The 13,611-nt window shown below is 42.9% G+C and overlaps 1 protein-coding gene across 1 annotated transcript in view; it reads right to left on the reverse strand.

Moving 5' to 3' along the window:
• Window positions 1–7,527: 7,527 nt before the first annotated feature.
• Window positions 7,528–13,611, reverse strand: part of C1QL1 (complement C1q like 1) — a 9,706-nt gene continuing 3,622 nt past the window's right edge. Inside the window, exon 2 of the mRNA XM_069075985.1 lies at window positions 7,528–8,380. Coding sequence (XP_068932086.1) covers window positions 8,201–8,380 — 180 coding nt within the window. The 3' untranslated portion in view covers window positions 7,528–8,200. The remainder of the gene's footprint in view (window positions 8,381–13,611) is intronic.

Below are 13,611 nucleotides of genomic sequence, written 5' to 3' on the forward strand. Positions count from 1 at the left end.
CAAGTGCCACCTCCTACAGGAATCCTTTCCTGATTCCCCTGACTTCTTAGGATTCTTTCCCTTTGCAAGTAATCCTGTGTAAAGGGGGTAGATTGGGAGAGTCCCTGGTAAAATTTGAATTCCCCAGTCAACCTGATGAAATTATAGGGTAAAAGCCATTTTGGGGGAGGCAAGTGATAGGGTGCTCTTTATGACTGGCTGATTTAGGATAAGCCATAAGCCACCCCTCTTTTTGGCCTCTAAAAAAGCTCTCTCTCTCTCTCTCTCTCTCTCTCTCTCTCTCTCTCTCTCTCTCTTCCTCCCCCCTCCTTATCTGCTTAAAGAATCTTACTGGATTTCCTGGGCAACATTAGCCTTTTGGTTGCCTTGTGGGTAATCACAAATTTGAGTCTTCCTGACTTTGTTCGTTTGGACACCATACCTTCCAGAGTGGGAAGATTTCCTGAAACAGCATGCCTCTTGGAGAAAGAAAAATACAGTTCTCTTGGTTCCTAAGCAGCAACCTTCTTGGAGAACGAAACCAGAGAGTGATTTGGACCACGGAGTTTTAATGAGAAGAGGCTTGTTTATTTGGCAATCTCTGAAGTATGTTTAGTTTCCTTAGAGGAATTTCAACAGGGTGATATCATGAGTCTTAGGGAGACTATGTAGAACTTTGGGAAAGATAAATTCTCCATAATGACATAGCTTCATGTCATCAGCCTCAAGGACATGTTCCTTAGGGGAAGGGAGAATGTAGGTCGGAGTAGTGAGAAAGTGGAAATCCTCCTGCCCTAAATGGAGCTTATCTGAATGCTTTATGTTTCTCTAGAGACAGTAGGTGGTACAATTGGATAGAATGTTGCATCTGTAGTCAGGAAGACCTGAATTCAAGTCTGACCTCAGACTCTTACTAGTTATGTGACCCTGGGCAAATCATTCAACCTCTGTCTGCCTCAGTTTCTTCAACTGTAAAATGGGAATAATAGTAGCCCATACCTCTCAGGATTGTTGTGAGAATAAAATGAGATAATATTATTTCCAAAGCGCTTAGCACAGTGTCTGGTACATAGCAGGCCCATAATAAATGCTTTTTTCCCCCTCTTTCCTATTAGGTCATAGGCGCCTATGAGTTTTTACCTCTTTATGTATTTTCTGTGAGGTGAAATAAAGGCAGTCACACTCCCAATACCCATAACTTATGGAAACAAATGCTGAAAACTAAAAATTAATTAATAAAAAAAAAAAGATTGGATGGCAGGGACAGTGAGGTGGCACAGTGAATAGATCACTGGCCCTGGAGTCAGGAAGATTTGAGTTCAAATCTGACTGTAGACACTATCTGTGTGACCCTGGACAAGTCACTTAGCCCTGATTTCCTCCCCCCAATACCTAATACCCACATTGAATCAAGGGATCTGTTACCTATATTTGGAGGACCTTAAACACAAACTATATCTAAACTTTCCTGTATTAATTCCAGGTGAGGGCAAAGACCCAGTGAGAGAAACTCTTATGGGGTCAGCCCCCAGCTATGTGAGGCTGGAGTTCTCTGGGGGCCATGGGTTACACATGTATGCACTTATCTTCCTGCCCCATAGAATATAAGCTCCTTCGGCGCAGGGGCTGAAGCTTCATTGTCATTATTTTGTCTTTCTAACCCCTTCACCTAGCAGGGTTCCATGTGAAATACCTTGAGATATTTTTTGGAATAGCTGAGGTTCTGTCTTCAAGGCTTAACCATGGTATGACTATTGTCATCCTGGCTCCAGAGTAACCAAATCCCTTTGGGGGCTCTTTAACTCAAACAGTTTGCAACTGTTCAAAGGTATTCTTTGACATCTTCCACTGATCAGTGGAAAGAGGTTTCAACTATTCCCAGATCTTGGTGTGGGGTCCACATAGCAAAGATCAGGAATGGAGTGTCATGCATATCTATTTCATAGGGTTGACCAGAGAGTGTTGTGCTTGGGGGGTGCTAGATTTAGACCTGGAAGGGACCTTACAGTTAATCAAATTTAGCCCCATCACTTTTACAGATGAGGCACCTGAGACCAAAAAGAGTTAAGCTTGGGTAGCAAGGTGGCGTAATGGACTTTGAGTTAGGAAGACCAGAATCTGAATCCTGTCTCAGACATTTACTAGCTGTGTGACCCTGAACAAGTCATTTAACTTCTCTGTGCCTCAGTTTCCTCATCTGTGAAATGAGTGGATTGGTCTCTAAGGCCTCCAAGGATCTTCCAGGTCTAATTCTATAATCCTATGACAGACAGGGCTGAGATTTCTGAATCCAAATCCAGTACTCTTTATTCTCTAGTCCAGGGGTGAGGAACCTTCGGCCTCAAGGCCTGTGGCTTTCTAGATACTTGGGTGAGGCCTTTTGACTGAGTCCAGGTTTGACAGAACAAATCCTTTTATTAAGGGGATTTGTTCGTGAAGTTTGAATTAAATCAATGGGCTGAACTTTAGGACCTAGAAGGCCACATGTGGCCTCGAGGATGCAGGTTCCCCACCCCTGCCACCAATGGTTCTCAAAATGAAGTATGGGGACTCCCTGAAAGGTAGTTTTTATTTATTTGTTAATTATTTTAAATTCATTTATTTATTATTTTCATAATAATACGAAGATGTCTCAGTTTCTAATATGGGAAATATTGATAAATATAACCCAAAAGTTCTTGGGGATCTTCAGTAATTTTTAAGAGTATGACTTGAGACCTAAAAGTTTAAGGACCATTGGATTATATTAAACTGAATTTTAAAACACTAAAGTAATACAATCTATTATTATTAATTCAACAAACATTTATTGAATCCTGAGTTTTTGCAAATGGACAGGCAATTGCCTTGGACAGGCAATAAGGTATAGGGATGGGAACAGGATTAACAGGGACCCTTCAGATTTCTATTTCTAATATCCACAAAGAACAAAAAACACCCCAAAACATTAAGCCAATTTTATTAACTGGCACCAAGAAAGATGACATATGGAGTTGGAATTGGGATGGGAGCTCAGCAGAAAAAGAATTTGGAGTCACCTAACCAGAATTCAAATCCCAGATCCTCACTTACTACCTGTATGATCTAAGGCAAGTCATTTAACCTCTGGGCCTCCATACTCTCAACTGTGAAAGAGAGGATCAGATTTAAGTAACTTCTAAGATGTCTTCAAGTTCTAGACCCATGACCCCAATAAAGAAACTAAGTGTCAAGAATGGATGGAAAATAAATAAATAAATGAAACAAAAAAAATTAAAACCAGAATGGATGAGAGGTATTTGTTCTAATTCTTTTATATAACATGACTAATGTGAAAATATGTTTAATAAGAATGTATATGTAAAGCCTATTATCAGATTGCACACTCCTTGGGGAGAGGATAGGAAAGAGAGGCAGAGAAAATTTAAAACTTATGGAAGCAAATGTTGAAAACTAAAAATTAATTAATTAATTGAAAAAAATTTTAAAAAGATTGGATGGGAGGGATAGCAAGGTGGCACAGTGAATACACTGGCCCTGGAGTCAGGAAGATTGAGTTCAAATCTGACTGAAGACACTTACTATCTGTGTGACCCTGGACAAGTTGTTTAACCCTGATTCCCTCCCCCCAAAAAATGGGTGGAGAGAGAATTCTTAGGTTTGGTCCTGCCCTCTTGCCTTGAAGATTTCTCCTCTCTATGACAGGAAAACCCAAGGCCTCTTAAGTGGACAGGGCAAAACAAGAAGACCCTGGCTTCAGTGTTCTTACAGTGCCCATGACAGAGCACGGGTAATTTGGGTGGTGAAGTTCCCTGGACAAAAGCCCTCTGCCACAGAGGAGAGGAGAGACTCTTCCAAGTCACCGGCACAAGATATATTGTGTCTTTTGGCCAGCGGGGCTCCTGGAAGCTGGGAACTGCTGTTCCAGGCATGTGTTCACATCCCCTTCTGTCAAGCTAGATAAAAGACCAAGAGTTGGGAGGCACTAGGAGTCCGGGGGAGAGAATATCCCCTTGGGGGATGATAGGGACAAGGGAAAGCTTTGATGCCTCTGGAAGTCTGGGATACCTGGGGAGGATGAGAAGGCTGGAAAGACTAGAGAATGCAGAAGGGGCATTTTTAAAACAACAGCTAGAGGACAGAGGTGAATTCCCTGCCTCCAAGGCCTTAGGAAATTAAAAAGGAGGGAATATTTGTAGGGTATACGCACATGATCAAACCTCAATTACTGGCAGTGTTGAAGTAGAGAAGTATATGCCAGTATAATGAAAAGGGCTTTAAAGAATTAGCATACCTTACATCTGCAATGTGGTATTGTAGATGCGTCTCTCTAGAAGAGAAAAGGGATAAGCCATCAAAACAAAAGATAACTTTTAAAAAGGGTTTGGAATATTAGAAATATGTTTTTACATGGCAGCTAGATGGGGCTATAGTGCACAGAGCACTCAGGGATGGGGGTAGGGGCTGGAGTGAGAAAGATCAGAGTTCAAATCCAGCCTTCAATGCTTCCTAGATGTGTGACCCTGGGCAAGTCATTTAACCTGCTTGTATCAGTTTCCTCAACTATAAAAGAGGAATAATAATAGCACCTATTGGGGTGGCTAGGTGGCACAGTGAATAGAGCACCGGCCCTGGAGTCAGGAGGACCTGAGTTCAAATCCGGCCTCAAACACTTAACACAAAAGCTATTCGTGTGACCTTGGGCAAGTCATTTAGCCCCAATTGCCCTCCAAAAAGCAAAAAAAAAAAAATAGCACCTATTTCCCAGGGTTAATGTAAGGATAAAACTCGATATTTAGAAAATGCTTTGCAAATCTTAAAGTTATATATATATGCCAGCAATTGTTGTTATAATTATTATTGGGCATGGTGACAGTGAAGTTGTATCAAAACATTCTAACTTTTCAACCTCAGTTGGAAAGGTGTGGGGTTTAAGTCGTGGTGATATCTGCCATAATACCAATTTCTACTCTTCTTCTCAGGAAAAAAGTAAGATGAAGAGAAATGGTCATAGGATTTAGAGCTGGAAAGGTCCCTAAAGATCATCTAGTCTAATTGTCTCATCCTCCTGATGAGGAAATTAAAGTACGAAGGGAAGTTAAATGACTTATCTAAGGTCATACAGTTGATGTCAGAGTCAGAATTAGATTCCGTATTCTCAGATTCCAAATATAGCATTTCCCCCACACTATCCCACTGTCTGACTACCAAGCCCAGTGTGTGACCTTGGACCAGTCACTTAACCCTAATTGCCTCTATCGAAGAGCATCTCTGTCAAAGGCATCCACAGAACTTCTGCCTGCAGTGAGACTGGAATACCCAGCTCTAGGGTAGCCATAATCTCATCACAAACAGGGAGTCTCTGAGGGAGCCAGTTTTGTTTGTAATGAGTGCCTACATGGGATGAGGTCCTCTCCTGGGCCTGAATAGGATACCCCTAAGGTGTGAGTTGTCCATGGCAAATGTTAAAGTCTTCCCCTCTTAATCCCCATTCTATGACTGTGTACTCAGGGAATACAAATTCATTTTAGCATTAGCCTGAGCCAAAAAGATTTAGAAAGAAATCCATAAATGGAAAAACAAAACATTTAATGCTCTCCATTGACAAATAAAACTAAATTCTGCATTACCTGTTGTTATTTTTTTTAAATTCATCCTTTACTACTACCCCTCTAGGGTGGATAATTGAGAATTGAGTATATTTATGCTTCATTTTAAAACGGGAAATGACATCTCTTCCTGGGATAAATGTGTAATCTTGATAAAAATGGACTTATTCCTGGGGGTACCAATTTCCCCAGATTATGAAGATAGAATTTCCAGCACTGTTACCAACCCTTCCCTACTCCTACATTTTATTTCTCCTTCCCTTTCTAACTCCTCCCCTTCTTTCTTCTTCCTTCAGCCAGTTGGACTCAACTAACTCCTTTTCTTTTCTTCTTTTAGTCCTCAGCTAAACTCAAAACTGGTGACACTGAATTTAGTCAGCTTTGTCTCCTGGTAAGCTTTATGAAACAAGACCAATAGGCTTTAAAAAACAAAATCAATGCATCTTGGATGAGAAGGGAAACTGTCAGTTTGGGGGAATGGGGGGATCTTTTCATCAAATATCTCTAGTGAAGGTCTGATGTCCAAGATATATAAGGAATTAACACAAATATATATATATATGACCATGAGCCATTCATTTATCAATAGAAAAGCGGCCAAAAATATGAATAGGTTTCAAAAGATGAATTGCAAACTATTAACATTTGACAGATTGCTCCAAATAAGAAAAATGCTAATTTAAAATATCCCTGAGGTTTCACCTCACCCCTAGAAAATTGTAAAAGATGACAAAAGATAGTAAGAGCCAATGTTAGAGGGCTTGGGGGAAGAAAGGCACACTAATACACTCTTGGTGAAACTATGAATTCTTCCAATCCCTCTAGAAAGTAATTTGGAGTTCTGCTAGAAAACTAACTGAACTGTTCATACCTTTTGACTCAGAGATTCCCCCCCCTTCTAGGCATATATCCTAAGGCTTTCCTGGGCAGAAAGAAAGGTCCCATATATGGCAAAATATTAATTGCAACACTTCATCCTGCTGAGAACAAAGTAGGCATCCATTAATTAGAGAATGACTAAACAAATTATGAGTGAAAGAAACAAGGAATATTAGGAATACAAAAAAGTATTTATATGAAAGTGTATGCTGTGTGAATAATCAAGCTTGGCCCTAGAAAATAGTTTACACAGCAACTTTACGTGTGTCCTTCCCTTATTTCAGAGGTGGGGGAGAGGGGCTGGACTTTGGGTGTGGTATACTGGCAACACACACATATGTATGTATGTGTGTATGTATGTATGTATGTATTACTGAAAGAGTGGATAGAGGAGGAGGGAGGGATATATCTGGAAATGAAAGTGATATAGAAACCAAAAGACACCAATAATTTCTTTAAAAGAAAGAATGAGTAGCAACAATAGTAATGACTACTGCACCAGATTTTCCCCCCTGCCTTGCAGACTCCACCTGCTGTAGGTGGAGTTGGGTTTAGATGGCCAAACGTTCTCTCTCGGACTTGGTAACTGGAATAATCTCTTTAGGTGGAAGAACTGACTCCCACACTCCTCTCTCCCTTTGTATCTCCTTATGAGATTCTTTGCCCTGGATGATTCACATCTCACTTTGGTTGTGGGGGGAAAATAAGCCCCCCCTGCAAGGTGAGCTGAAGGCGCATTAATCTGTATGGGTGTGGTCTGGTTTAAAGGCAGAGCATGGACAAGATGATCTATAGAGAGCCCTGCCAGGGTAAATGAGAGTAGGTACTGTGCTTCTCCCCTGTATCTCGGGCATCAAGAACACGGATCGAAAGAGGAAACTATAGTCAAAGCCGAGATCGTCGGAACCATCGAAGATCAGCGCCGGAAGAAATCACCTCGCCCAAACTCTTCCTTGCACAAAGGATTCGCTTGTCACTCAGGCATCAAGCCTTCTCACAAGGGTCAGGGTCAATGTCACTCCGCGCCCCTCTCCCACCCCGCTCTCACTCAGCCTCCCCATCTCGGGCCGACGGGAGGAGGAGCCAACGGGATGGACGTGTGTGTTTTTATTATAGCTTTGGTCAGACGGGGCGCGGCGGAGCCGGGCCAGGGGCTTTGGGTATCGCTGGGGGTAAGGGGATGGGGGCGATGAAGAAGGCTGTCGGGGGCACCCCCCACCGTGACCTCCCCAGGGTGAGAGGCAGAGAGGGGGAGGAGCCTCTGTGGAGGAGAGGTTTACCTTTCTGATAATTCCTCCTCCCCAGCCTTCCCCAGGATTAGGAGAATTGGGAGGGGGACGCGGCACTCCGAGACAATATACAGTCGTATTATACATATATACAGTGCAGAAGGGGTGGAGGTCTTTACAGCCCCAGGCCCAAAGGAGAGGTCTGTGAGCGGGAGCTATCCCGGGGCCCTGGTCTGTGGCCGAACACCTTGTGGCCCCTAAGATTCCTGGTATTAAAGCAGGTTGAGGCTGCCTCCATCCTCCACCCCCGCCCCCAGCCCCTCCTTTCCTTTCGGGGTCTCGCTAGGGAGGTGGGGAGGGGGAGGAGGCAGGAGGAAACCGAGGGACATTCTCCCCTCTCCACCCGTCTGGTCCAGGTGTGAGAGTAGCTCCGAGGTTGCCCCTCGGGCGTGGCTTGGGTGGGAGGGGATCTGGGAGGGGCGAGAGAGGGAGAGACGCCCTGCCTCCACTCCGCCCTTCCCGGGCTCAGTCGGAGTAGATGATGAAGCCGGAGAAGGTGCTGTATTTGTTACTGTTGCCGCCGTGTGCCTTGCCGCCGTCTAGCTTGATGAAGACCTCGTCCCCAGCATCTAGGTGCAGAATCACGCTGTTGCTGGCATAGTCATAGTTCTGGTCAGCGTCCTGGGCGATGGCACTGGCCCGGACCTGGGTGCCGAGATAGGGTTCGGGTAGAGAAACCCGGGAAGAGAGACAGGGAAAGGAACAGAAGAGAGAGGAAGGAAAGGGGGCAGAGGAATAGGGAAGGGAGATCAGAGAGGGACAGAGCATTACAGACAGAACGCAGAGGAGAGGGAGAGGATGGGGTGGGGGTGCAGAGGATAAGAAAAGGGAGAACATAGGAAAGGGAGAAAGGAAAAAAGGCAGAGGATAAAAGGATGGAAGACAAGAAGAAGAAAAGAGGGACAGAAACGGAGGAGAGAAATTAGGCGAATGAATGTCACAATTCTTGCAGTTAGCTCCATGTAGAGTTTTTTTTTTTCATTTATTTGATCAGAGGGAAACAATTTGGAGGAAGACAAGGGGATCCCTTCCCTTCCCCCCAAAAGAAAACCCAAGCCAGGATCTACTCCTTGCTGCACTTTGGAGTTAAGATGGAATCTTCCTCTTTGATTTGGCAGGGTGGTTGAGTGTGGGTGGGGAGTGTTGCAGAAGAGGAGACTTATACACAGGTTTATGGGGCCCTCTTATTTTACAGAGAACCCTGAACCCGATCTTTTCCTATCTTCAGATGCTAATTACTTAGAGGGAAGGAGGAAGGAACCAGAAAAACTTACAGTTCTTCTCTGCCCCTCCCCATACCCCAAGCTCTCAAGTGACTGAAAAGGGAACTGGGATGGTATTTCGCTTTTGCAGTTGAAAAACTCATTTCCTAAATGATTATGTGTATATACATATATACACACATATATACATACATATTATATATATATGTATAATTTTACAGTCAACTATATCACTGATAGGCCTATATCACTGAATCTCAGCTAATTTTTTTCTTTTTCTTTTTTTGCCTTTTGGAGGGCAATTGGGGTTAAGTAACTTGCCCAGGGTTACACGGCTGGTTTTTTTGTGTGGGTGTAAACTGTCTGAGGCCAGAACTGAACTCGGGGTCCTCCTGACTCCAGTGCTTCACTCACTGAGCCACCTAGCCACTAGATCTTAGCTGATTTTCACAATCAACTGTGAACTGGTAGCACAGTGTTTATTATTCCCATTTTACAGATGAGGAAATTGAGGTTCAGGGTTTATGATAAAACATCTAAGATCCTACTAGTTGGTGGTAGGGACTAGAACCAGCTCTTCTGACTCCCAGTTCAGTGGTTTTTACACTACTATACCTATAAAAGGCAATTCTTCTATCAGAGTAAATCAGAACCTTCTCCCCACCCCCCAAATAAGCCAGGGTCTATTCATTGCTGCACTTTGGGACTCAGATGCAATCTTCCTTTCATGTTTGGCAGGGCAACTGGGGATGCTAGTTTCAAGCTAGCTTAAAACTACACTAAGACTTAGGGACACCTAGTATTTGAAGAATGAAGCTGAGGAATTCCCTCCATTTCCCCACTCAAATGGAAATTCAGTTTGCAGGCCCCACCTATGGCCAGGGATATAGACATATGGTATCTTCACTCTAACATTCTTCAGTTTTGGAGTTACCTCCATCTTCCTTTCAGGGATAGAAGTTAAGAGACAACAAAAGGGAATGAGACATCAGCATCTCAATGCAGGGAATGGGCATGCCAGTATATTTCCCCCCTCTCTGGTTCATCTTGAGACTTTAAATCTCAGGATTTTGAGTCTGTTGGGTTCTTTGTTTTTGAACTTAAGGAACTGGAAAGAGTATTAAACTTGGAATCAGCCAATCAGCTGTGCTCTTCACTAGATATGTGACTAGGGGCAAGTTGTTTCATCTGTAAAATGGGGATAATACACTGCTTACACTCTACAGGTGAGGATCAAGTGAGATAATACAGGGTATCCCCAAAGTCTTGGCACAATTTTAAGCCATTAAAGCTTTAACATCTGTTTAGGTATGATTGGGCTAGATGTCCAGCTGATGTCCTTTCCAATTCTGAGACTCTTTGATTTCTACAGAGGGACAGAATGAGAAATTTGCAGCAACTGTCCAACTACCCTCAATCTGTAGCAGGGCTGAGGTTACCTCCTTTTGATCTGGTCCCTAGAGGGGAAACTGACATATGGGAAGCAGTGTATAAAGGTATTAAGCTTAAAACTGAACCAAGACTTTGGAGAAATCTTGTATCTGAAGCTCCCTGACTCTCACCTGCTGGTGTGACAAAGGGAAGGGTAACCACTTCCCCAGTGCCCATTTGGAGGGTTGTCCTCACCTTCTTCCCTGTTCTGTATTCCCTCTCATGGATATGTCCTTTTGTGTTAGACTATAGGGGATGTGTGTGTGTGTGTAGGTAGCAGGGATTCTATCTGTGGCCTAGGAGAAAGGTAAAAGTTCCTGCTCTGCCTTTTCCTGGAACATTTGGGGTCATCCTGAGCCTGAATCCCAGGATCTGGAGTCACTTCAGGATGTAGAGAGGGATGAGATAATACTAGTGCCAACTTCATAGAAAAAAGAGAGGCATTTAATTCACAGTTCCTATCTATAACCTTAGAAACATCTCTGATCCTTTCTTTCCCTAATTCTCCCCAATCTACTGTCCCTCCAAGTTATGATTCTAAGATAGCCAATTAAGGGGCAGAGTACTGCCAGAGAACCGACTCCCTCCAATGGGTTCAAAAAAGCAGTGCAGGTCAGTGATGGAGTAGACTTGCATATATTTACATACCGTTCATTTTAATGTCCAAACCCCCACATTCTGGTCCCTTTTTCCTGACACATTCCAGGCTGTGCATGGAAAAACTTCTGGTTGGTTTCACAATCACTCTCTAGGTAAGCCCAGGGGAAGATTAGGATAGGGTGGGGAAACACAGTTTTTCCATCTGGGAGATGGATGAGAAGATTCTATTTTTATCATTGATACTTTCAGCTTAGATTTTTTATATGATAAAGAACTAAGGGCTTTAAGGGGAGGGGTTTAACCTTTGGGGAAAGGTTTTGAAATGCTGAGTATTCCAGAGAAATAAGCAGCTAACTTTTAGTCTTCTTTCCCTGATCTTTGTGTCATTTATTATTATGTATGCATGTTGTTATCTCTGCTAATACATTACTAATATTTATTTTTATTACTCAGACTAATCTGGCCTTAACTCATTAAGACAGTGTATTTTTAATAACCAAATCCATTTTAATATTTGCTGAATGAATGATATAATAATCTTGCATTAGAAATCTCCTGGTGATATGACAGGCATCTAGAAGTATTATGATTATTGTTTATTAATTACCACAGTTGTTCTTGAAATCATCCTGATTGTCTAATGAGGCATCAAGATTGCGTTATTCCAGTACTATTCCAAAGGACAGGCAACTGAACTTCAAGAACCAGGACCCCAGAGACAGAAAAGAGGAAGGGATTTGGGATTACTAAATGATGAAGAAGATCAGGAAAGGGAACAGAAGAGACCCATTTACTAGATGTCTGGTGTTTAAGTGGATGACCACTTGGTGATAATGTAGAGAATGTAATAAAAACTTGCATTTCCATAAGGCTTTAAGGTTTGCAAAGTTTACATATATTCTCACGTGTGACCTTTGCAGCAATATCCATTTTACAGATAAGGAAACTGAGGCTCAAAGAGGTTTAAGTGACTTGCCCAGGATCATAAAGCTATTCATGTTTTATTTAAGTAAGTTATAAGTGTATGATGCAGGATTTGAATTCATAGCTTCCTGATTAAAAGTCCATGCTGCCCTTCCCTGCTTAGGGAGGGTTAGGCTACATGGTCTCTAGGGTCCCTTACAAATCTGAGATTCTATGATTCCCATGGGGGAAGAGAACAAGGAATTTGCAACAACTACCCACCTGGCCTCAATCTCTTACAGGGCTGAGGTCACTTCCTTTTGACCAGTCCCTGGGAAATTGAAAAACAGGAGGCAGTGTATAAAGATCTCTGGAGTAAAAGGGTCGAGGTTCAAATAATTCCTCTGAAACTTACTGTGTGACTTTGGATAAGTCAGTTAATCTCCCTGGGACTCAGTTACTTCATCTGTCAAATGAGACATTGGGCTAAATTGCCTCTAAGGCCCCTCCCTATCCCTCCCTACCTTGGGTCTAAGACAAAAGTTTAAATTTCTGAATTAGGCCCAGGAAAAGGTGAAACAATGTTACTGGGGTCAGTTAGTTCCATAGAAAAAAATGCTGGAAATGGATCCTCGGCCTAATCATATTTCTTGTAGGAATTTTTGAATTTATGCCTTTGTGGTGTTATTGAAACCTCTCTTGGTCAGCATGCTTATCTGGGGTTCACCTGCCCTAAACTTGAGGAGGGACTTTAAAGAAGCCAGCCTCTTAAAGTTTCTTGACTTGTGAGTGGATGCTCTGCTCCCTCAGTAAGCAGATCCTACTAAGAGCCTAGATGTACAGAGTGGCTTCTCAGGCAGTCTCTCCTAGTCTTCTACTCCAACACTATGAGTAAACTAACCTTAGGATGAGGTAGATGTATTTCATTTGCTTTGGAGAGATGGCTGGGGCTGCCTCCCTTCCAAAATCACTATTCAGATGGATTCCAGGGCCATGACTCTGACATAGTTCACCTCTGGTCACCAGTCATGGCTGAATCCTCCCTTGAGCTTTAGAGGCAAAACACATATTCCTGAACCCACTAGAAAGAAAGAAGCCAGATCTTTTTCATACTGCCTTCCTCTATTAAGCTAACTCTTGCCTCAGTCTCCTCTAAAAACCACATTTAAAAATTCTTCCCTTTTCCCTATTTGAAAAAAAAAAACAACACCCACTTATTCTTCTAGAATCAGTATTGCAGAATTTCTGGGCTGAAAGAGATCATCCAGTCCAACCTATTCATTATTCAGAAGAGGAAACTGGGGCCCAGAGAGGGGAAATAACTCGCCCAAGGTCACACAGTGGCAGAATTAGGGCCAGAATCCCTCTTCTTTTAGTAACTAATACTGGTCACAGATGCTGAATTTTTTTTATACTTCACACACAACAGACTTCCATACCCCGTTATACTCCAAGGTTTTAAAGCCCTTCTCTTTAAATGCCCCTATAAATGACCTGGGTAGTGATAGAACAACCCTCCATATTATAACTGCATTGCCTAACACATGGCTGGGTCAGAGCCAACATATCCTCCTTCCCTTTCCCCCTACCTCCCCACCCCCACCCCCAAGGACCCAGTCTAGGGGTCTACAATTCTCTTGTGTCTAGGTCTAAGGACCTGCCCACCCCTTCCTTTGAGAGAGTTCAAGGATACAGGGTAGTGTTCAGGGAAATGAGAGG

This window comes from Petaurus breviceps, unplaced genomic scaffold (assembly GCF_028583685.1).
Source record: "Petaurus breviceps papuanus isolate PSGF00001 unplaced genomic scaffold, PetGlider_PUasm1.0 90925, whole genome shotgun sequence".
NCBI classification, from domain to species: Eukaryota; Metazoa; Chordata; class Mammalia; order Diprotodontia; family Petauridae; genus Petaurus; species Petaurus breviceps.